This window comes from Vigna radiata, chromosome 2 (assembly GCF_000741045.1).
Source record: "Vigna radiata var. radiata cultivar VC1973A chromosome 2, Vradiata_ver6, whole genome shotgun sequence".
Classification (NCBI taxonomy): domain Eukaryota; kingdom Viridiplantae; phylum Streptophyta; class Magnoliopsida; order Fabales; family Fabaceae; genus Vigna; species Vigna radiata.
In genome coordinates this window covers 2,164,901-2,190,204 of record NC_028352.1, presented here as the reverse complement: position 1 = coordinate 2,190,204, position 25,304 = coordinate 2,164,901, and the positions used below count along the sequence as shown (strand labels likewise).

Genomic DNA, 25,304 nt, shown 5'->3' with positions numbered 1-25,304 from the left:
AAGTAATTGTTTTGGTTTTATTTACAGAACATTTGTCTCTGATATAAATTTAAAAAATAATTATTTTTACAGAACATTCGTCTTAATATCAGTGACAAATCACATGTATCACTGGTATTTATTTTTTCGGAACAAAAAGCTAAATAACTCCAGAAATACTGATAAGGTAAAACCTGTACTGCTAAAAATTTACTTTTCGATAGAAACTCATTTCAAACCTGATTTCTTTATATTTTAATTTGATTCGAAAAATTAAAAATTTCTTTATTTCAAGCCGAATATAACTGAGGGACAAAACTAAAATTTGAATTCATCTTTCACCATAAAACAAAAGTGTGATTCTTAACAAAAAAAAAATGATCAATCCCAAAATAAATATGGAATAAATCAAGGATGCTCCCACATATATCTTGCAGTGAAACATGGATTTTCAATTCATTGAAATTGTTGGTAGGGATGAATATCAGCAGCTATACAAAAAATACAAACCACCAAGATCTTTTCATATTGAGAAATGCCAAAAATGCATTTGGAAAATGTCTATTTTTAAGTGCTTTTTCTTTATCGCAATCTAACCGGCACGTATTTATAGTTCTAATAATTTAGTAATTCATTTTTAGCTTTGATGGATATTTATAAAAAAATAATATTAGTCAAGGCTAGACTAATCTTGATCGCAAAAGGGTGAAAGAAATCCTCGTTTTTTCTGTGAAAAAACAACCTGCCGTCCGTAATTAACCTTGTTTAGTTCTTCACCTGCATTTGATGTGATTCATTTTTTAGGCAAATGCGCATACCCTTCTGATTTGACGCAGTTGTAATGGGTTTGCATCGGTGATTTCAATGTGTAAGTGGAAAGAGCATAACGACCGAAGATCAGAATCGGTTTATCCACCAGTTTGGTTGGGTTGGCAGTGGACTTAAATTTAGAATATTTGGGATTGAATTTTGAAGAGAACCGCAATGCAGATCCAAACATGCCCTACGTATGAATACGATGAAAACCTACCGAATAGGCAAATGATGATGATGCCGTCTCTTGCATCAACATCTCCTCCAACACCAGCCTACATTCAACATCCTATTTCCAAATTGGACACTTTAGCTGGCATTGCAATCAAGTATGGTGTTGAGGTATTGTTCTTCTCTTTCATCAGGAAACTGCATCAGTATGTGGCAAAAAGGCTGATGCATATTTCTATTGATTTTGGATGCAACAAACTTATTGTAGAAGTAAAATGAATTGGTATAGGAACAAATTTCGTTAAATCAAAGGGATGGAAAAGTTCTATATTGTATCGTATTGAGTTATATGAAATGGTTTTGAACTTTTTGTTATATATGTATGTATTTCTCTGCTAAGTTGTAGATGAAGTTTTCTTGTCTGTAAAACTGTAGGTTGCGGACATAAGGAAGGTGAATGGACTTGTGACTGATATGCAGATGTTTGCTCTCAAGACCCTTCACATTCCACTTAATGGAAAGCACCCTCAGCCAAGTTCTACAGGGTAAGTTACCATAAGTTAATCTAAACCCTAAAAGGAGGGAAAAAAAAAACAGAATAAAAAAGGGTTTAGTTTTTTTTTTAAAAGGCTTGTGTTTTACGTAAACAGAAGTAAATATATGATAGAAAGAGAGATATCAGTTTAGGGAAGATATCTAGGGATATCTTAACAAGGTTTTTTTATAAGGGCAATGCTTTTCCTTTGCTACCATGAGTAGGCCCTGTCTTCCTTTGCTTCCATAAGGAGTAGTATGTGGTTGGAGTATAGCCATGTCTATTTTAAGTTGTTCACGTAGGCTTTATTGATGAATAAAGACAGCATATGGCATGTTTATTTGAACTTCTTTTTTACCACAAGTTTATTGATTGATTTTAAAGTTACAAGAATTATGGCAAAGGTGCTTTGTTATTTTAATTATGGTGCATTTTAGTAAGAGTGGAACATTGATAACTTATAACTAATGTTATAATACGTTCTTTTGGGCAATTTTGATGATATCTTAATCCATGTAAATGGTTACAGGTTACAAATATAAATTTTCTATTTCAATTAAATACAATATAGAATATTACTTCTAATGAACATTTAATTCACTGATGGGCATAAACATTGTTATTCCTGCAGACAAGATGAGACAGAGAATAGTCCAGCTGATAATACAAGCTATGAACTGTTTGAATCTTTCCAGCCACTGAGAAGGAAGTCCTCCGAGCATAAGCTCTCCTCAGTCCGGCGCTCTTTGCCAGGTCAGTACGGAGCTAAACCAAAAATGAAGAAATGCGCATCTGAAATCTTTAGCATGGTAGAGTACGAAAAAAGGTCTTTTAAATATTCAGAAAATGGTTCGTTCAACCAAAACTCACCAATGTCCGGCAAAACTCTTGGTCACCACCGAAATGCTCTTAGTTTGGCCACTGATAGTTATGAGAGGTCTGATATTATGGCAGGTGTAGCAGACAGGAAAAGTAACCTTGATAAAAGGAATGCTACACTTATCCGGAGGAATCATAAATCTGAAGTTAACCTTCAGCGTATTCCAGAGTTGCTCATGAAGCAGGATAGTAGTAGCAATGGTGGATTTTATACCAGATCGGCTAATGGCCTAGCTCAGAGGCAGAAATCTTCTAGCCGATTAGCGTTGACATCTTATTCCAAACAGATGGTTTAAGCAAAGTGCTATTTAGTATAATGGAAGCAAATTAAGCAAAATCATCGGTGAGCCAACCTCAAAGTGCAGTTTAAAACCAGTTTAACATACCATTTTCAGCTGCAGCATTGCAAAACTTATCTTTGATGGCTAGCAAAAGGATTACAACTGCATTTGATTAGTATATGTAGTTAGTGATCAAACCAGTTCTGTTGCCCTTTCTAATGTTCCCAGACCTTTGGCTTTCACACCAATGGGTTGAGGTAAAAAAATGTTAGAGAAATATATTAATATTACATTTACTAATCTGTTAGAACATCTGCAATGGAAGTTTCTTATCAATGAAAACGTTATTTTAATCTAGGTTCCACAAATACGAGCTTCTTAAAACTGAAAAAAAAAATTATAAACAAGTTTCTTCAATTCTAAAGATATCGTGTATGTAAGATTCACAGTAAAATAATGCTTTATTAATAAGAAACTTCCTTTAAAATGCTCTAGCATGGCACGAATAATGTTATCTTAGAAATGGGTAAGCAGATAAGTTCAAGAAATTTTCCACCCGATTTGTTTTGCTTGTTCTACGACCAGAAGATTACATAGTTGCAATAATCTTATGAATTCGTTCCGAAGCAGGATATAAATAAATGAACAAATCCGCAAGGGTTACTTTTTGGATTTTTATTTGATGCTTCTAACTTTTTTCGTTAGCTCTGCTAAAACATTAGAATTACCAAACAATAACGATTAAATATAAAAATTCTTCATGTTCATCAGTTTCTAGTGTGTCAGCGTTAAGACTAAAAATTAAAATTAGTACACGCGAATTAAACAATGTTTGGTAAATAGGAAGTTAAATAGATATGACAAATCATTAGCAGTGTGAGTAAAATTGAATAAAAAAATTGCACCTTACCATAGCTTAAATGTAGATATTTTTACCGTAAATCTTTTTTGATGAAGGTCCACAACTCTTCTTGTAATGGTTTCCTAGCTCCCAAATACAGGTTTTGCCCTCAAATTTGGGTTGCTTGAGTCTTTTAAAATATTGCGGCTATGAAACATGCCTAAACACCCTCTCATGAATGTTAAGAGTCCAAAACACCCTTTTCTGAACGGCAAATTTGAGACCGTCCCCTTGGACTTGCAACTTTCTGTAGACACTTTAAAAATAATGACCACATATTAACCTTACACGAAAGCTCATGCGAATTTCGTATCATCATCCCCAAAATAAAACATGAAAAAAATATTAAACTAACTCAAACGAGAAGTGCACAATTTGCTACTACTTCAACATACCTAATATTAAATTTCAATAACGACAGATAGCTATTTCAACAATTTATTTATACAAAATTGGAATTGAATTCAATCAGCACCATTCAATTCCGCTAATGAAAAGAATATTATGCTTACACAATTCAATAAAACTTTTAAATAAGACAATTAGTTACCTATACAGTATTTCAGTTTTACATAAAGTTCTCTACCAACAAGGCAAATGAAAAAAATGTACTCAGCATGAGCAATCGTGAAGCTAAGGAATCGATTGCAAACATGTAAAATAAATAAATTAGAAAGTATGGTCGCATATATAATGCACATTGTTTCACGAGAATTAGTTTTGGCTCATTTAAGATGCAAAAATCAAGTCCAATGTCATAAATCAAGTATAGCTTCTTCGAATGACAGAACTTAAGTACCCAAGTTTTCCAATATTACTGACTGGTTTACTATCTAATTTGATAACCAAAATCTTTATCTTCACAGAAAGTATAACAAACTAAAGGATAGAGCTACTCACAACCTAACAATCAGAAAGAACAAACCAGGGCGTTTTATTCATAACTAGTGTGAGCCAAATAAACAATCAAAAGAGGGATCAGACAATTAAAGTCAATGTGGCGGACTGCAAATTGATCGATCATATGTGTCATATGTCCCTGTGGCTGTGGTGGCTGGGGCTGTGACTGGGCTGGGCTGTGTCTGTGGCTGGGCTGTGGCTGTGGCTGGGGCTGTGGCTGTGGCTAGGGCTGGGCTGTGACTGTGGTTGTGGCTGGAGCTGTGGCTGGGCTGTGACTGTGGCTGGGGCTGTGTCTGGGCTGTGGTTGGGGCTGGGGCTGGGCTGTGTCTGTGGCTGGGGCTGGGCTGTGGCTGTCTGGGCTGGGGTTGGGCTGTGGCTGTGGCTGGGGCTGGGGCTGTGTCTGGGCTGGGGCTGTGTTTGGGTCTGGGTTGGGGCTGTGTCTGGGTCTGGGTTGGGGCTGGGCTAGGGCTGGGTTGTGGCTGGGCTGGGGCTATGACTAGGGCTGGGCTGGGCTGGAGCTTTTTAAGGCTGTCATCTATGTTATCTGTCTTACCCTACTTATCCCTCAAATCCTTATGAGAATCAAATTATTCCATTACAACATGCTACTTTCCAATCCTCAAGCAATCCTGAGTGAAGTTGAAGAATTGTTTCTCAAAACATTGTACGTCTCTTCCAACCTTGCATTGGAAAAGCAGAGACAAACATCGAGCAAATGTACAACACACGACGACATATCTATGACAACAAACTAAGCCCTACGTTTCAAGGTAAATAATTGTATATATAATCATATGGCAAAAACAGAAAGATGGAAATTCAATCCATCCATTAATCAGATAAAACTACGATCTTAATGACAACTCAATCATTCCAACTTCCTATTGTAAGAATTCAGAAAAATTGATCCAAATTGCAATGAGACATGCATGCATTACACACGACAGGAAAACAACCAAGACAAAGTGATGTATAATATTCGTAAACTATTCATGAAAGAATAGAGTTCTTATAAAACATTCATAAGAACTATGTTTACAACTATGGATCCCTAGCACAGTAATTGAAGAAAAGAAATAACTAAAGCATGGTCAGTTCTTAAATTCCACGGCAGTATTACCTCAATAATCAGCAGTCTTTATGAGAAGTTTCACTGTAATCTTTGTTCAGTTATCACATTCAAAACATGAAAAAATGATCACCATCCTCTTTGGCATTAACAAAACCTGAAATCGCTGAGATATCCAGAATTCCTTTTCAGCAATAACAAAAGGTTACCACTTGACAGAACACATCATATACCACAATATGAATTAAATAAAAGCAACATTACGAGCCATCATCATTGAAATAAGGTACAATCAATGCAATGCTAACGCTAGGAATGACTTGATGAATATAACCAAAAAGAACTGCGTGGAAAAAAATGCATCTTAAAATACGGGGAGGATAATTGGTTTCCATAAGTTCAAATTTTAGACACTGATCCATTGTGTCCAAGTTTACAGCAAAAATGGGGGAAACAAGTATTAAAACATGAAAAAGAGAGATATTAACAACAAACAAGCAAGCTGAATACATATTCAAGTTGACCTATGCTAACGATAACAAAAACACCATAATATCAAGACAGAGTCAAGTGCTTGAGATTCTAAAGAACAGTAAAAGTAATTATAGAAATTACACAAACAAGGAGTCCAGCAGTACTTCATTCAAAATTTCTAAACAAAACGTTCGTGCATTCTCTCATGTAAAAATAAATGCATAAATAGCTTATCATGCTGCAATCAAATATACTTTTAGAGTTACCTGTCTTTTTCTTCCTTCATTGTTTCAAAAAGTTTTCAAGGGTAAATGCAATGGACATCACTTATTTGTTGCCCTTTCTCAGAGAAACATTTTAAAAAGTACATATTCAAAAACTAGCCAATTACACAACCATGCAAGAAAGGGAATGGAACTCAAGCAAAACTGTTCACTGTGAGAACTTTGAAGAATTGTTTCAGATTATTCACTTCTCTTATTCAGTATATCTTTCACATTCATTCTAATTCATGTATAATTTTAGTCACAAAAAAATTCTATTAACATTCCTAATCAAGTCGACCTACGTTGGGCAACTTAAAATCCTGGAATTGTCACAGGTAGGTGTGTTTCACCAAAAATTACAAACAAACACAAGTCATGTCCAAAATCAATGTCCAAAGTCAATGTCCCTTTTATCATCAGCATTCCCATAATTATAATTCCACTTCTAAAAAACGAGAAAACGTGTCAAGGAAGAAGGAAAAATAGATCAAGTAATAAGTTTTGCAAGTTCACGCACAAAACACAACAAAAACGAGACCATTCCCAAACAACCCTTGCACCAAAATACTCATATCAGAAATACCTCAAGTTCAACTATATTTTCTATAAAACTGCAACATGCCCTTGGTATTAACTACGTGAACTTGCTAGACAGAGGACTCTTATGTGGTGTTGCAAATTTTTTAAAGGACTGGTCAAGAAAGAAGGCTTCGCATTTATGAGAATGAGTGAAAAACTCCTAACAAAACTTGCATAAGAATACCAATGATATAAATTACCCTCACTATAGAAGCAATATGTGTACAATCAGACAAAGATCGAAGGCCTTATATAAAGAACTAGTCTCTTTCCCTATCATTAAACTCCTGAATAAGTGAAAATTCCAACACAGAAGAAAGAAAGAATATAATAAAATGATTTAGATTGGTGAATCAAGACAGAATAAAAATTATATTTGCACGTCTGCTTTGATAGAACTTTCCACCTGCCTATACATGCTTGTGACTTTCTCAGTAATAATAACATTGTTGTGCTTTAACTATAACACATAAATAACTTAGTAATACAAAATAACAAGTTGGATAATATTAAGGTTAACGTTCGCCAAAAGGATGAATAAACAAATTGCGCAAAGATAGTCTATCTAAAAATAATAAGAGAAAGAAAGTTGTCATTACAAGAAGAGAATTCCAACCTTGCAGTAAAATCAAAATATATGTTCAAAATTCGAACATGGTCACTTTATTGAAAGTTTTAAAATTGATCGCAACTTAACTCTTTGATCAAAAACTATTGTTGAAAATATTGCATACAAAGATGACCGTTTATGCCAGAGCCTGAAGCATTTTTTATTCAAACTGACAATGGCAGTTAGTAGTAGGCAAACTAATCTTTCAGCTTCAGTGAAAGATCTAAATGAAACTTGTGGAAGGCTCTGGTATCTTCGAAATGGGGTAGCCTCCCCACTTAGGAAGCTACAAAACGAAGAAAATAAAAATAAAAACTAAACAGTGCCAATTTAAGTCTATAAAAAGAAGGATAACAACTGTCAAATTCAATAAACAACATCTCACGTTATACTATTTATGCTTAGATGTAAACTCGATTCAGAATTATGGAAGAGAAAAATTAATAAATCATACAAAATTTACATATAAACAATCCTTGAAACAAAGAGGAAAACTGCCATCATATGTGATCTGGCTGAGAAAATGAATGCAGCTAAAAGAAGTAGGCACAAATTTTATTAATGTAACATGACCAATAGAAGACAAACATTAAATCTGTCACACAGACTTTGAAAGTATAAATTCATCTGTACAGCCAGATATGATTTCACAGGTTAAATAAGTTTTTAGTATCTCCAAAATTAACACATGTTTTCTATATCCACATTTAATAAATATGTTAATTTAATTCTAACAGTTATTATGGAAGTTTTGAATTAACAGCTGTTAACTTGCTAATTTTTACATTATCACATACCAATGTATATTAAATATCAAATTACTATTATTGCATGTCAATCGCGTTAATTCAAGAGTAATAAAATTAATGTCGGGACCAACTTTAAAGATACCAAAAATTCATTTAACCCTAATTTCATCTCATGAAAATGGTTTTCAACTGAAGAACAAACAAGATATTTAACAATCCCCACCCCAAACATAATTATAAACACAATAAATCTGTAAAACGATTACTACTCAATTGATAAAACCAATAGGTATAAAAAATAAAAGGCCGCAAATTCAAAAGTAAAAACACTGATTATTCAGATTGAACTATACACACTATTAATATTTCAAGTGTGAGAGTCTCACATTGACCAAGAACAAATAAGATACAGTACATTAAAAAGAAAACCCACAAACTCATTGCCTTGAAGTTGAGTTGAAGGTGGTATTTCGGTCTCTTATATGATTTACTTGACATTTCTACTCATAAGAACCCCACACATACATTTATTTCACAGAAATCCACAATCAGAGGGGAAATAAAGCTTGCTCAATATTTTCTGAACACAAGTTTCTAAAGGTTGAAAAGATTAGATACTAGCTGGTACTTCCTCTGAATTTAAATATAAACAAAAATATGGTCATGTTTGGTGGACTTAAATATAAACTAATTCAAATCACCTTAACCCTATTTAATGCTACTTTAAAAAAAAAAGTACCCTTATATAACACTAAACACCATCACTAATAAATATAATCGAGAGTAGTGGAAATCCCAGGTAGACTCAAGATATAATTTAAAAAGTAAATTTTAAACCTAAGTCAACCTTAGGAAATCATCTTGTAAGACTAAATTTACAATCACTAATATACTATAATTTAGTCATGTATCTAACATACCACACACGCTGAGAACTAGATATCTCTGAGCGTAGGACAAAATATTTATGGGTGATCCTCCGATAATGAGTGACATGATAGACCCAAAATATCAAGTCATGATAGGTTATGATATCATCTTAGAAAGCATATTTCAAATCTCCCTTAACCTCACAAAATTGACTTTCAAAATGAAGTTTGCATCTACTTACATACTATAATAACTAATGGGCATTTAGTCATGAAATATGATATTACTTATCAAGAAAGTGCAATGGACTGTGGGAAAAAAAATTGAAGTCAGAAAAAACAAGCCTTTTTCAATATTGAAAATTAAAATAACATTCATTTATTGGAGTTAAAATTGAGTACTTGAAACAGATTTCTATATAGATATAATGTAATAATTACAAGAGATGAGAAACAGATAAACTAACCAAGTGAAAAACATGGGCTAAACTTGGAAGCAAATGTTCCTGGGATACATTGTCAGGAAAAATTACAATATACACAATCCTGTCAAAAGCCTCCTCGAGTTTTCAAAATTTCTTCATGGGTAAGTTGTATGTACTACACAGGCGAATCTAACTTTGTGGCACAATTTAACCTTTCATGTTGATCCACCAGCAACACCACTGAAAGATAAAGAGCAGTAACAATCAACAAGGCAATATTTAGATACATTTCTTTGTTGAATAAAAACAGATATACAATTAAACTTTTTCCTATAAGAAATCCATTCCATATATAAGAGGTTAAATAATCAAAGCTCACTCCCACAATGTAAAGAGTTAACATAAATTTGGGTTTTGGAAAGTTCCGTGAAAGAGTTTCCTGATAATAATGAACTCAGTCACTATCCACCAATCATGCAAATGAAGGAGAAACTTTTAATTATGAAATCAATTATTTAAATGTAAGACTACAGAAGTCCATAAATTTTTAAAAAAAATAAATAAATTGTTCATGGGGAATTATCCCTGATGTTTCAATCATGTCACATTGTCAGCCACGATAGAAGGGGATATAACTAGAAGTCATTACCTATTTTTATTGAAGAAATTACTAAAAGGAGGGAGAAATAAGCTAACTTAAAAAAGTTCTCATTTCCTCCAGTAACATACACACAATTTTCAAACTGTTCAAATACAGAAACACTCAGAAGAATTTACCAAAGATGATCAAACTAAAAAATATATTTAGCGGAGGGCCAATTTTTCCGACAGCCAAGACTACTCAACATCACAACTTCAAGTGGCACTTCAAGAGGCACGGGAGTTCATTTAACATTAAATAATCCTAACATTCCTAAGTATCACATAAAGAAACTATTGTATTTCTATTTTTATTCAACATTTTTTTTTTTCAATATTTGGGTACAAGCACACATTTCAATGACACACGGAAGCCAAAGTTCATTGAACAATCACCTATTGCAGCTACACAGTTAAACCGTTATTGCAGAAAGAAATCCTCCCAAACACAAAAAAGTTTACCTAAAACTAATAAGACTCCATTCAATTTCAAGTGGGTCTCCAACAATTAACAGAAGGAATGTCCGGCCTACAGGGCATCATCTGAGGTACAACATGTCCTGAAAAGGGAAAAATGTATTTTAAATTTAGTTTAATAAGTATAAATTCAAAAGAAGTGCGTTAGAGGAGTCAATCTCAACCATGGAATTAAAATAGATGTTTAAGATTTGGTTTAACTAAAATAATCTTAATCATCCACCCAAGATTGAATGACGAAAACTAACACCTCACATCTAACTATACATAGATAGATATTAAAAATCACCTGAGATTGGAGCAACAGGTAGGTTGCTTGAAATTGGCCGCTGAAAACCTACAGTGGTTACTGGTGTCCTTTCAAATGGTGGCTGAAAATGACCTTCATCACAATAATCAAAAACAACTTTTACAAACAACATTTATATTGCTTGTACAAAAACACAAAAATACAAATAACAATATTGAACTAAAATGTTGTGATAGAAACCAAAAAAATTGATTGATAGGTGGGAAATATATGTATTAACGAAGCAGTCTATGCAAGTTGATATTGATTGGCAACAAAAATACAAACAGAAAAATTACAAAGGAAAATGCAGAACAGAAATAATACTCTCCCTTAAACCAGCAGGCTTGCCCAATCTTTTCCTAATATTTTTTGCTCGCTTCCCTATCTCCCTCCACCCTATTTACAACCAACTCCATTATTCTCCAAATGTTACCATATATCTCTCCCCCAATCTTTCAATGACACCTGTCCTCATTCAGTTACTTCTGTCTCTTTCCTCACCAGAATTCTCCATCTCTAGTGGCGGTGCCCTCCCTTTTTTCATATGCTAAGAAACCTTCATCAAAATGATTGGGCTTATGGCAGCCCTTCTCCTCTTATACACCTTAGTTATGGGCCTATCACTTTCACTTGTATGAACAATAGAAACGTAACCAAAAACATATCGACCTCTATAAGCTGTGAACAAACTCGAATGTATACACATAACAAAAAGCCTACAATTAACCATATTTGTATTTAAGTCAGACATTTAGTGTGAGCCAAGTAGATCATACCTTCTTGCCCATAGGGTGGACCAGGACATGATGGATTTCTCCCTCTCCATACACTATGTTGATTGTTTGTTTTATATTCACTCGATGGCATTCGCCATTGCTCATCAGCAACAAATTGTCTCCTGCCATCAGGAAGAGACGGTAAAGGGAAGGGAGGATGGAATGAATGTGGAAGATGTTGCTGAACTGTAGGATTTGAATATGGGTACGGATTTGGTGGATTTTGGGGTGGGGCAGGATGTGTGTGCCTTTGTGCATATGGGGGATTGCCCTGCTGAAATTGATGGTTAGGTTGAGGAACTTGAGCATTTAGATACATATCATTCTGTCCGTACTCTAATTGCCTTGAAGGGTTAAAACCAGAAGATTCCTGGGAGCTGCAACCTGCTGTTGGAGCATAAGCAGGAGGCTGTGGAAATATTTCATTCTTGACAGCTGCATTATTGTGACCTCCAGGAAATGAATTCCCAGCCATTGGAACTATTTGGTTACCCTGCACACATGAAAGCATTTATCAAAATCAACAATCCAAAATAAATTCAAGACAACCAAGTGAGACCAAAAGAAAAACAGTCTTACATTATTAGTGCCACTAAAGTCATGAGGTACACTCTGCTGATACCCCAACTGTGGGGATGACTGATGTGATGACTGAGATGGCATTAATGGTTGGGACAGAAGTGGCCGAGCTGGTCCTGACGATTGAGGAACCAAGGACACTGGAGGGGCTGATGGTGGTAAAGGAGGAGGTGGGGGTTGCAACATTGGGGGTGGTGGGGGTGGGGGAGGAGATGGTGATAATGGAGGAGGAGGGGGTGGTGGTGATGAAGGCAAAGGTGGGGGTGGAGGAGGTGAATCAAGTGGCAAAGGAGGAGAACCCTCAGGAGTAGCTGACATTTCTTTTGAAATGCTTGGAGTCAGATCCAAATTGCTATCTGACACCTGAAGTTGCAAATCAATTTCATCAGAACTGTTAAAAAATGTTGGCCTTTCCTCCTTGGGATGACCTGAAACATCTTCCATTTCCAGCTCACGATCCACATCCTTTAAGATACAATGGCGCTTGTCATTTGGGGTAACATTAGAGGTTTCTGATTCTCCAAGGGTATGGGTGGGATCTGCTGGAGATGCATCAAATGTCTCCTTACACAATTTGATTGGTATATCATCTTCATATTCGTCTTCATCTTCTTCAAATGCATGTGAGGATAAAAAGCCAGGCAGCTGAAATGTTGCATTACTGATACACAATATCCAGGAATATAACATGATTCAGAAATGGAATTACTATTTAAAGCAAACAGAATGGTAAACAAAAACAAATAAACAGTACAGCATTATCTAGTTAATAAATATTCCAGCAAACTAAAATCCACAAGTGCCAGCCTTGAACAATTTTAGAAAACAATACTTAGTATTTCCATTTCGTATGATGCCAATCCCTGGCCCATCTACATTACATCTCACAATGAATAATAACCAACGACAAAAAGAAAATTTTTATGTATTGTTAGAATAATTATATCTAGGCAGTATGTAGTCTGCTATATCATTTATTAGTTTTACCTAGTTCTACACCTAAGGGTCTAGTGCAGTCCCTTACTATTCCATGTACTCTTGTATTTTCATTATACATAGAATGATAGTGAGAGGGATCTTAGAAGCCCTCTAGAAATATATTTAATAGTTTCAATCTCAACATGTATCATGGCACCATTAACTAGTATTAATGTCTATTCACTAGTTTCTCCTATTCATGTTTTGAACTTTGTTTAAGAGCATTGTTATCAAACTCTAGTGTTAACTCAAAGAGGTACGAGTTTACATTCCCACACCCGTTGCTTGAGTTGAATTGTAAGCAAACTCGATTTTGGAGAAAATTGATGGGATCATTGTGAACTTGGTAATTTTGGCCGAATTTTGTAATTTAAAATTGAAACTAGGGAGATATTTAAGGAATGTCTGGGAGTGGAACAGATTCAACTGAGAGCAATCTAAGTACAATCCTCATCTATTAAAAGTAGAAAAAAAAAAAAAAAAAACTCCAGGAAAGTTGTCAGATATTGGATGGAAGGATGGGATACTAATGAAATGGTAGAGAAGTGGAATGCAATTATTGTTCAAAGATTGAGAATGGAAGAATATTTAGATTCAAGCATCATCTTGATAGAAATTAGGGAGCACTTTGAGCCTTGTGCTTCTGTTTCAGAGTGGTTAATGGAAATGCTGCAAATTTCAAGGCAACAGATCTGTTGTTGCAAACAAATGAGCATTTGTATTGAACCCTAGGTGCTGCCCATTGCAATGATTTGATCTTTAAAGATTTAAAAAGCATTTAAAGGTCCATCAAGTTACTATCAAGAAGAAAAGAAGGATCACCACCAACATATCTGGCAAAACAATGTTAATTAGCATGTTGATGAAGTTCACAAAAACAAAGAGACTTGATAAGACCAAATATGACTACATTTGTCACAGCTTATTCGATTCTAGTTTGTCTTCATAAATTGAAAGCAACATTGTTAACCATATTTAGCTTTTAAAAGAGAAAAAACAAGCTGGTTGGAACTTTACAAGAGGAGAGAATTAGATAGTCAGTTTCGGAAGAATGTCACGTGCCTCAAAGTTGATGCCCCTCTTAAGGTGGTCTTAAGATTGGAGGATTCAAATAAAACACAACTTTTCGTATATAAGGAGATGGATTGTGCAAAAGACAAGATCAATTTTAATAATACTAAGGAAAGGTAAAAATTCTAAGCCCTCTGTTAGACAATTAAAAGTGTATATGAGGAGGAATAAAAGAAAAGAAAGTTAGTGACGGGTGTGTAATTCTATTTCCTGTGTAAGGTGTAGAAAAGGAAATACAAGCACTATCTCTCCCAAGGAAGCCTCCCTTCCTCCACTGGCCAAGAGGTCCAGTCTCAATCCCAAAATCATAATCTGATCCCCCCTCTCTCAAACTATTCTTTATATATATGTTCTCTCTCTCCTCTAACAAACTCACCCTCTCTCCTCTAACTGATTTCCCCTCTACCCGCCACTAACTTTCTTTTCTTTTATTCCTCCTCATATACACTTTTAATTGTCTAACACCCTCTCTCTTTCAAAACCTAATTACTTATTTGTGAAATTATTTATAGTATAGCATAATGGTGTTAAATGTCATTATGAAGCTGCTTGGAAAATCATCAATGAAAGACGGGATAATCAACTACCCATTATGCATGCCACTACCTATTACCTCAGCCCCTATATCCACTGTGCACCAAATTTTACACCTAGATAAAGAGGGGTTGTATGTATGCATTCGAAGATTGGTTAAAGATGTTGTGAAAAAAAAAAAAAAAAAAAAAAAAAAAAAAAAAAAAAACTAATTTTCAACTTTTTACCTCTTCCATTTGATGATTATGTGTCCGATGATGAATGGATAACTAAAGAGGAAGATGATGTTGTTGAGATTGAACAAGCTCGAGGTGAATATGGTGGTAGAAATATTGACTTAGATGGAGCAACAAGATATCCAACTTTAGATGCACTTGAGCTTCATAATGTAACTTTTGATGCAAAATGTCGATGCACAATTTTCTTCTTGAGAAGCGTTTGATAGGATTAACATTGTGATGAAGATGATGGCGGAGATTATGACATCATTAGACAATTGAACATAGAAACTTGACATTTGTCCATTTTTAATTATTTAAACTTCCAACACTCAATTTATACTTTGCAATATTTGTATGAACTTATTTATTCAGTACACTTTGAACTTATATAGTAATAATTCAGTACTTAATGCAGTTATTTTACTATTGTGGACTTTTTTTTCAACTATTTTTGTTTAATTATACTATTAAACTATTGAGTTGGTATGTATGTTATTATAGAAACTAATTTTTTTTCATATGAAGTACAAATAGAGTTTATATAGCTCCCTCAAGTTTACATAAACTCTCAAGTTTGATAATCTTGATCAAGAGTACCAAGAGAGTGTCAGGTGATTACAGGAAGCTTGATGACACTAGAATATACAGAAAAATGTTGCCACCAGAATGTGATCAGCGTTTTGCAAGATGAGTACCTTTTTCTATACCTTAGTTTTATAACTAGTTCCTGTATGATCAGTGCTTAAAGTAAAACCAGTTTTAAGGATAATATGGTAATATCCTACAATTATACTAGATCAGTAGTTTTAATTGTTCTTTCACTCTACCTAATAACTCGTAAGTTTCTTAACCAGGACTTAAATGTGCAAAACTCTGATCAAACAATGCATTACTTTAACTTAAAAAAATTGACACAATAATTTTTTTTGGCATTTTCTGTAATTTTAAGTTTACTAACTCTTATTACAACCTATCTTGTTCATCATTGCACCTACCATGAAGCACATTCGGGATTCAGTAATTATAAAAGTCACCTCCGAGGTTGTTTATGCTGCCTTATTTAATTATTCAGACTTTAGGCTCTATCCTTGATTCTAGTAAGGATGAAGGAAATAATTGTACAATATACATGATGAACACAAATCTAATATAAGTGTTAGAATTATTGGTTAGTGTGTGTGAGCTGTGTGTATGAGCTAATGGTAGAATAATTACTAAGTCTACTTATGTTAGTGTAGTCAGAAGGACTAAAGTAGGGGGTAGTGTTGAGTTATCTCTAATGATTGTACCTAGAGGTCTAGGACAGTTCCTTGACCTTCCATCTCCCCATTGTATCAACTTTTCATCTATATAAATAATAGAACATGAAAAGGGTCTATTAAGCCCTTTAGAAATATATTTTTCTGTTTTAATCTCAACAATAAGCACCAAGTCTGAAAAATTGACAAAACAAGTTCCATACCTTCCATACTCATCAACAAGCATGCCTTCCATTTCTCTAATAGGGTCATCCACAGCTCGTTCTGCCCGAGATGGACGTCTAAGAGAAAAGCTAACTGTAATATCATCATTTGAAATTCCAATATCATCCACATAACCACGAAGAACTGATTCAGGAAATATTTTCCTCTCAAGCCACAGCCTCAAAACCTGCAATCCACCCAAAAAAAAATATTAAAACAAAGTTGATATCCACCAAACTTCCGTCACCTTGAAAAGTAAAACTTAATCCAATTTAGACAAATCCAATTTCATTAAACATAGACTGCAGCCAGAGTCAAGTAACTTCAAGCTGGATTTGAGAAAGTTTCTGATTGAATAAGTGTAACTTAGATGATGTCATTAACAGAACAGAATTGCCAAACATGGCGATGTTAGGCAGAGAGGTTGAATTTGCATTGCTTCTACTAATGGAAAGTCATCCAGATATCTTGAGTCATGAATGAAACGAGAACCACTATCTCAATTTGTAGATTCCGTTATCGGATATCTTAACATCTCCCTAGTTCTACTGTTTTGCTTTCCTCTTGATGCAATTCATTTTGTCATTAAATATTAACTATGGGAGAAGGAGCTGACCTTGAGACACTGACGACGATTTTCGCGGGCACTGGCTCCAGGGGGAGCAGCAGCACCAAGAAGACGTGGTAATGCTGCCTGAACAGTGGGAATGTAGGATGCTCCTGCAATGCCTAAAATTTCCTCTACAATTAGGGAAATCAATGCCATGAAAAGAAGTCTACTGAAACTAACATATTTTGGTATGAGAGCACAGGGAGGAAAACAGTGATAACAATTGCTAATAGTATTCTATTCTAATATCTTCAGTAATCACCCACCTTTTTGATTATGTGAGCACTGGGTGATAGAATCAACAAGAAAAAACAAATCCACTTTGCGGTGAAAACTAGTTTCATTTTCCAGCTTTCGTATGAGAAGTTCAACAACCTGAACAAAAAGGACTAGGAAGTAAGTCCACAACAGTTACATTAACAGAACTGCCAAAATCAGTAGCCAAAGAATGACATTTAGGAAAAGCATTCACATTCCAATCAACGATCAACTAAATATAAATGAAGCAAGAAAGATACAACTCTTATCTTCATGGATCCTTGGTATTCTTACTAAAGATTTTCTATATGACAAAAATTAATTATCACAATCATATAAGCAAGAAAACTAAATAAAAAACACAAAAGTAAACTAGTAGTACTTAAACTAAAATTTAGACCATATTAAGAGCAGACTGACAAATAAATAATGTTCCAAGGCCTTTATTATCAATAAACTTATGGCTTAGCCTGACACACTTATCCACAGGTTGTGATTTCCTTGCCATCAAACTGACAATGTATTAGGGATACCAACCTTCACACTTCCAACATAATTCAAAATAAAAGCTTGCCAACAACCGAATCAAAGTATTCTCATTAAACTAAATATTAAGACACCTTTCTGCAGCAATTCCATTTTCTGTAATGGTTCATAAAGCTAGGAAACAATTTGGATGAAAGCAACTGTCTAATTCACAACTCTTAAACTATAAATAATATAATGAAGCGTACCTCATTGGCAATGCCATACTTGGCACAGTCAATGGCAAGTCGGGTTGCACGACCAATACTTTCCTTGGTCCTTGACAATGTTTCAATCATTCCTTCAAATGCATCCCGAGCAACAGCAGCCTCAGTACCACCACTCAGTGAGCCACCTAGACCCCTTTGCCCTGAATCAACTCTTCTATCCTCAACTTCATCAGCATCAAGTTGATTATGAGAAGCAGAAGGATGTTCTTTAGCTGGTGGAGAGGCCAATGATGTGTGCTCATAAACTCCTTGCATGTCTGCATGCTGAAAATTGCTCGAGACAGACAGAAATGGCTGAACTGTAGTCGGGCTAGGAGTTCCCCCCTGAACACTAGGAAAGCCAGAGGGAAGAAACTGTGAATGAGCCTGTTTCCTTTTCGCCAGGGCAGCAGCAATAAGATGCTTCATAGTACCTTTCCCTTCTGTGCTTACCTCCAATCTTTAATAAAATGTAGAAACAAGAGAGAGAGAGAGAGAAGGATCAGTGAATAGTAAAAAAGAAACAAAAAAAAAAAAAAAACAAAGCATGTTTACCTATCAACATGTAGAGCATCAGTATCCTTAAAACCAATTGTTGAAACAGGAACTTCAACTGCCTGAGGCAATGTCTCAGGTGTAGTTTTAGATATTTCTGCCGACAATGCAGGCTTCTTTTTATGTGTAGCAACTTGATTCTGAGAAGAGCTCAGGTTATGTGAATACTTTGAAAGCCCATGATCAACCCTCTTTTGAGTAGTTGCATTATTGGAAACTTTAAGTGACAGCTTTGAAGCTTTAATCCGCTCAGCACTCGACTTGCTTGCAGGTACCGATTGAGGTGATTTTAGTGGGGAGGTAGAGCTCAATTTTGCTATATTGGAGGGAAGCTGCTTCAAATCTAAATTTTCAGGACTATGAGGAATATGCACAGGAATAACTTTGTCATCTTTCTCTCTATCTTTCTCTTTTAGAGGTTGCTTGATTGACAAACTGTCGTTATATAATTGAGATGATGGCTCTTTCAAATGGGTATCCTCACGCTCACTAGAACTTCCTTGAGTGAGCGGAACAACATCCAACTTCTCTGAGTGTGCATTGTTGCTCTTCTTGGCATCAGAAACAGAAGATGATTTAACATTTTTTCCAGCTCCTCCATGAACAGGAGTTTTAGGTTCGTCATCATCATCATCAAAAAGACAAACAGCTCTACGTTTCCTCTCTACTTGTTTTATCATAACATTACTTGTATCACCTTTCAGTCTGAGATAATTCCTTTCTTTCTTTTCCTCAGATGCAATGACTGAAGAATCAGGCGTAACTTTTTGAACCTGAATATGATGTCTAGTCGCTGCTAGCAGCTCATGGACAGAATCATCAGAAACTGCACCACCAATTTTACCCCTTGATAACAAGCTTTTTTCTGTTTTCAAATTTGGTGTAGACTTCTTCAATTCTGACCTTTTAAATAGTCTCTCTTCAATAACTGTAGAACCAGGTGAAGCTCTTTTCAGAACTTTTGAAGGATATCCCAAAGTTGAATCATCTTTGGTATCCATGCGCTTCAACTTCTTGGTAGCATGTAAAGATTCATTTGCCCCTAAAGTATAGGTTGCATGAAGTTGCATCTTCTTCCGCAAACTAGAACTTTTACCATCAGCATCCTTGGAATCAACCGAGAACTCAGGCAACTCATTTTTTACCTCAAGACTTGTTTTGACTTTTATCATACTGCTATCTTTTTCCCCAGTATTATGATTGTTGTCTGATTTAAGAGTATCTGGAGAATCCAATTTAACATCAAATGCATTTTTTCTTTTCTTCCCAGCTTTCATTGTTTCTCTGGACCTAGAAAGGTCACCACGACCAGTACAATTTTCCGCCTTAAAAATTCCAGTAGATGATCCACCATTTCTATCTCTATCACCTGCAGCTTCACTTCTCTTTCGCAAACCATTGGCAAGCTTTCTTGGCTTGGTCCCATTTGCTAAACCACCATGTCTGTTATCATCTTGCCCAAAATCGTTAACATTACTTGCAACTTTAAGACTTGATTTGTTACCATTCTTCTTTGGCTCCGAACCCATGGATAATTTACTTTTGATCACTGGTGATGAAACAGAAGAACTTTCGTTTGGATGGTCAGATACAGAATGTTTTTCATCTTGGCTGTCATTTTGCCCTAATCTAGGTGTACAGTGCTCTAGATTAGAATCAATATTCTCCATATCAATGTTATCTTGTTCTGCATTTGATAACACAGTGTCAATTGCATCCTTAAGGTTAACTACTATCCCATCATTAGAAGGAGCCTCTGAACCAATACGAGAATCGTCAGTGTCATCTGTCAAACCACTAGCCTTCTGTTTCTGCATCTCATCAAATGCTGCACATATTTCCTTCACAGCTTGGGCAAAGTACTTAGTCTTGCCTTGAAGACGAGCTGACAGCTTATTTTTAGCCTCACTGGTAAATGCCTGAATATCTGCTGGGGCAACAAAAGCACTGCAAAGGAAAATAACATAACATAAGTACAATTGTAAGACAATAAAATGCAGAACATTCAACATTTAATATAATAAAAAGAATTAACATGAAGGAACAAAACACAAGTTTTATTTTTATTAATTTGGGGACTGAATGGAAAAAAATAGTGAAATTATAGTACAACATTAATCTTCAAAATCTTGTTACCATTTACTTCAAATAAAAATTAGTCAAGACACTACCAGAGGGGAGAAAAGAATGTCAAGACAATATACATGAGCTTAAAAGAGTTGTTTAAGCCCTTTACCGTGAAGGATACAATCTTAAAAGATTCATCAAACACTGAAAAGTTTCTCAAGCCACTTGTCCATCATCAACAAGTTTTCTATAAGGCCATTGATGATCAAGAATTAATATTTTCATTGATCTTGAAAGGTCTAAATAACTATGTAGAAGTTAAAAGTTCATAGCTATAACCACAAAATCAAGCTTTTTAGGAAGAGGATTGAAAATTCAAGCAGCGTGTTCCACTATAAATCAAACTAAATCGCCAAATTTGATTCTCTCATCTCTTAAGACTCTGACCATCTAATTCGTTGGGTATATGACTCCTCCTCTCTCCTTTTCTCTTTGGATACACTCAAGAACCATCTTCAATCACATCAGAAGTTACAGTCTTCTCTTAAGGCACGTAATCTTAGAAATATATGTTACAGATATAAAAATTTAAAGACATCCATATGCCTCCACCTAATAGCTTAAGCTTTTACCAAATTATATCCTCTAGTCCAAGACTAAATAATTAGAAATAACATAGCGCATTCTCACCGCTCCCATTTTTTCAGCAGAGTAAATGATATGCATTGTCCATTCTTTAAGCCAAAAGAACCTTGTCAAGGAGGGTGCACTAAAGGTGTAAACCTTTCTTTGGGCTTAACCTAATAGCTTAATATTTTAGATATGTTAGTCCTCCACAGATTGCAAAGCCAATTATACACTAAAAGTAATTAATGAGAATAAATATTTACATTACCAATTAGACACCAAGACATCATCAATCTCATAATGAAACTACCATAACTGTTATGGTAACCACCATCACTTCCACTGTTGTTGCCAAAACTTTTGTCACCATCATTACCATCATCATTTTTGCTATCATTGTTATCACCACTTCATCTCCATTGCACAACCACCACTACATTGGTATCACCATTATTAGCAAAATCACTTCCACCTTTGTCACTGTCACCATCATCTCGTTATTACCATAGTCATCACAACCACTATAACAGTTGTCATCTTCCTGTTGCTACCACCTTGTTTTTATTGTTGATGTCAATGTCATTGTCATTGTCGCAACCATCATCATCACCACTATTGCCACTACCACAACCTACCATCATCTTATCCTTATCATGGTGTGCACCAAACACCAGCTAGTATGTTTTATCTTACTTTATCCAATCACATTCCTATCTTAGCCGTGTAACCTATCATATCCTGACCACCAAAAAAGCTCTTAAAGCTCAAAATACTAACATATAGTGTGACAGCAAGTGATAGGATGTTTCTTCCATAATTATGCATGTCACCTCTATCACTTTTTCTCATCCAAACTACACTACAATCTTAGCAAAATAAGGGTCTTCCTCTTTACTAGTTCACATAATAGTTCCTCTTTTAATAGCAAAGTTATTAAAGCCATTGCGGTAGAACTTAACACCATTTATCAGACCACTTGACAACCTGTGCATTCACATCTTTTAACTGCATACAAGTTACAAGAGAAATCAAGTGAAAGAGGCTTACATTTCTTTTGTACCAAAGAATTGAACAAAATATTTCTTTGGATCAGGGATTTTCTCCCAATCCTCAGGCCTGCTTATCTGAAAAAAATACAACAATATTAGCATCATCCTCGGTGCTATCCAATAATAACCATAAGCTGAAAACCTTATAACAGCAGAAAGGAACTACGTAAAATCGGGCGGGGAGATCAAATTTACCAAAACAACTTACAGCATTCAGCTAGAATAATCTGTGCACTAAAAGCAAAGTAGATCATATCTTAGAATTTGGATTTCTTCCTAACTCACTCTAAAAAGGGTACTCCTAACGCACTATTCTAGTCATACTATTACTAGTCTGGGTGAATTTTCCAACACACCCGCTCACTGCTTCCGATAACAGATTAGCTTGTGCAATAGGCTCGGTAACAACCATATCGCTCCGATACCATTTAAGAATTTGGATTTAGTCCTAACTCAATCCTAAACACTTGCTGAGCAATGAAGCTTATTCCTACTTACTCTATCCCTGTATGACTAGGTAGGATCTCTAACACATCACATTAACAAAATAAAATTCCTCATCAGAGCAATTCCACAAACTTAAAAGAAAAAAGGACTTGAAAGTCATACTGAACCATTGAAAACCTTAGCAAAATAACCTAAGAGTGCCTCACTGAAAATCAGCAGCCAAATAGACAAATATGAGCTATGCAGAACAAAACAAAAGAAACAACATAGAAAAAAAAAAAAAAAAGAGTTGACGGGAGAGAGTGAAACCTTAGCAGGCCACGCAGGGAAGCCCTTGACCTTAGCAAGCACAAGATCGCCCAAACTCAAGTGGCCATTTGCCTTCGCTTTGTTCGCTCCGCGTCGACGCCCGGGAGCCATGACGGCTCGTGGACGCTACACAGAGTGAGCGCAATTTAAAAAAGACGTCCTGGAAGAAGGAAAGGAACGAACGATCAGAAAACCCTAGCGATATCCCGCGGAAGCACCGCGGGGATCTTGCGCAGGTTTCAGCGGCGGCGGAGCACAAACAATCGTGAGAGGAAGGGAAGGAGGAGAATCTGAGAGTGAAGGAGTTGCAGGGATTGCGATTTGAGGCGGTCGCAGGGAGAAGGAAGGAGAAGAAGAGAGAGAATAGTAGATTTTGTTGTTGTTTTTGCAAGAATGGCTTTCGGCACAATGAGTATGGGACCTAATGGGAATTTTCTGATCTTTTTCTTTTTTGGTTTTGCCACTGCCCACAATGTTTGCTTGTTCTTTAGATCATAGCATACATCACTTCAAAATCCATTTTTTTTTTCTATAAATACTATTTATATCTTTTCACTCTAGATAATCTCTAATTAAGATAAGAATATGTAACAGAAAAATTATTGTGCTAATAATAGTTGTGATAAAGATTGATCAATTTTACATAAATTTATTAAAATTATCAAATTGTGTGTTTTGTTACAAACATGTACTGAAATTATCAAAAATTTATGTTTTATTTTAAATATTTAATTTAAGTGTGCATTTATCAATACCACAACTTAAATTTAAATATTGTTTAAATTTCACCAAGTCTATGTCAATTATTCCTACACTATATTTTGATGAAAAGGTTATAAAATAGTTTTGATACACAAATAAAAACTAACAAACATATCATTTATAGTCATTTGTGATTTGTTATGTATAATAGAATATCCTAAGTAAGAAAACACTATACATTTAAAAAGTGTATACTCGAAGTTTAACAATATATTATGTTCTTAAATTTATTGTATTTTGAAGAGTCTGGTTACAATATATTATTTCTATTAACTACACTCTTTTGGTATTAATAAAAAAATATTTAAAACAAAAAAATTAGAAGTTAAATTGTATTTAAAAAAATTACTAAGAATATAGCTTGTGTGTTTTTTTTCACTTGTTTCAAGAAAATGTTTGCTTTTCACATCTGTTAGAAGTGATTATACTAAAAACAAAACTAATAGTGATTATCTATTTAAGGACCGAAATTAAGAACAATGCTTATAGAATAATAATGAATTGTTTTAAAATTCAATCTAAGTAAAAAAAAAAAAATCAATTCAAAACAATTATATTAATAAGTTAAAAACAGATGTTTTTCTTAAATGATTCATAAAGTGTTATTCATGAATTTAATTTTCAAAATCATATTAAAACTAGAAAGCTTATGCAGTCCATTATTATATGGATAGTTATTTTAAAAGTGGTTTAAAATAATTATTATACGCTTAAATTTTTTAAGAAAGTTTATTGTTGACCATCTATTACGTAAAAATATTAGTTTAAAAAAAGTTTGTATTTAAATATAAATTGTACATATATTTTTTAAGATATATAAATTTTAAATGAATAAAAGATAGAGAGTTTACAGAGAGATTGTAGAATATTTTTTATTTCATTACAAATTTCATTTTGTTTAAATTCTCTAAGATTAAGATTAAAAGATCCTTAAGATTGAGACTAAAGTATCTTTGATATTAAGATTAAAGGATGTGTCAAATATCATTATATTTATAAATTATATTCTCAATGGAGTAGTAAGAAAAACTCATTAAATTATAAAGTCAAATAAGTGGTTTAGTTTCTATTCAAAATATTTTTTTCTTTTTTTCTTAGTTATGTATATATGAAAATATTCTTTTTATTTTTTTAACATATGTATAGAAGAGAATATATTATTTGTGTAAGTATTGATATTTTGGACTTTCTTTTATTGGATATGTAAATAAGAGAAAACATTGTCTATGTAAGTATTAGTCTTTTGAATTACCGTGGAAAAACTTTACTAAAAGTTATCCAATTACTAGGAATATAAAGTGTTTTAGTGGTAAAGTTAGAAGAAAAAATGCTGAGAGATTTTAAGTTTACAAAAAT

At 34.4% G+C, this 25,304-nt stretch overlaps 2 protein-coding genes across 16 annotated transcripts; one reads left to right on the top strand and one right to left on the bottom strand.

Annotated features, from left to right (window-relative positions):
- The first annotated feature begins 136 nt into the window (after positions 1-136).
- LOC106778253 lies at positions 137-2,673 on the top strand. The gene is made up of 3 exons (XM_022787124.1): positions 137-1,134; positions 1,399-1,508; positions 2,094-2,673. Exons 1-3 carry the CDS (start codon positions 964-966, stop codon positions 2,671-2,673), a joined length of 861 nt encoding a protein of 286 aa, XP_022642845.1. The 5' UTR covers positions 137-963.
- Positions 2,072-23,659, bottom strand: LOC106756102 (ENHANCER OF AG-4 protein 2). Of its 15 annotated transcripts, none has more exons than XR_002666863.1 (17): positions 23,187-23,659; positions 22,429-22,505; positions 18,688-20,634; positions 18,133-18,592; positions 17,407-17,515; positions 17,147-17,271; positions 16,530-16,717; positions 12,264-12,924; positions 11,685-12,177; positions 10,906-10,998; positions 10,602-10,699; positions 9,543-9,740; positions 5,580-5,694; positions 3,569-3,815; positions 2,764-2,820; positions 2,369-2,681; positions 2,072-2,263 (listed from the first exon to the last, which is right to left on the bottom strand). XR_002666863.1 is itself a non-coding variant. In XM_022777754.1 (12 exons), exons 1-11 carry the CDS (start codon positions 23,295-23,297, stop codon positions 10,629-10,631), a joined length of 4,335 nt encoding a protein of 1,444 aa, XP_022633475.1. In that variant the 5' UTR covers positions 23,298-23,659; the 3' UTR covers positions 9,430-9,740; positions 10,602-10,628. The 15 variants fall into 15 exon arrangements, 1 of the variants encoding a protein (XP_022633475.1); XR_002666866.1 differs by having other exon boundaries at positions 2,369-2,650; XR_002666864.1 differs by having other exon boundaries at positions 3,595-3,815.
- Between the last annotated feature and the right edge of the window lie 1,645 nt (positions 23,660-25,304).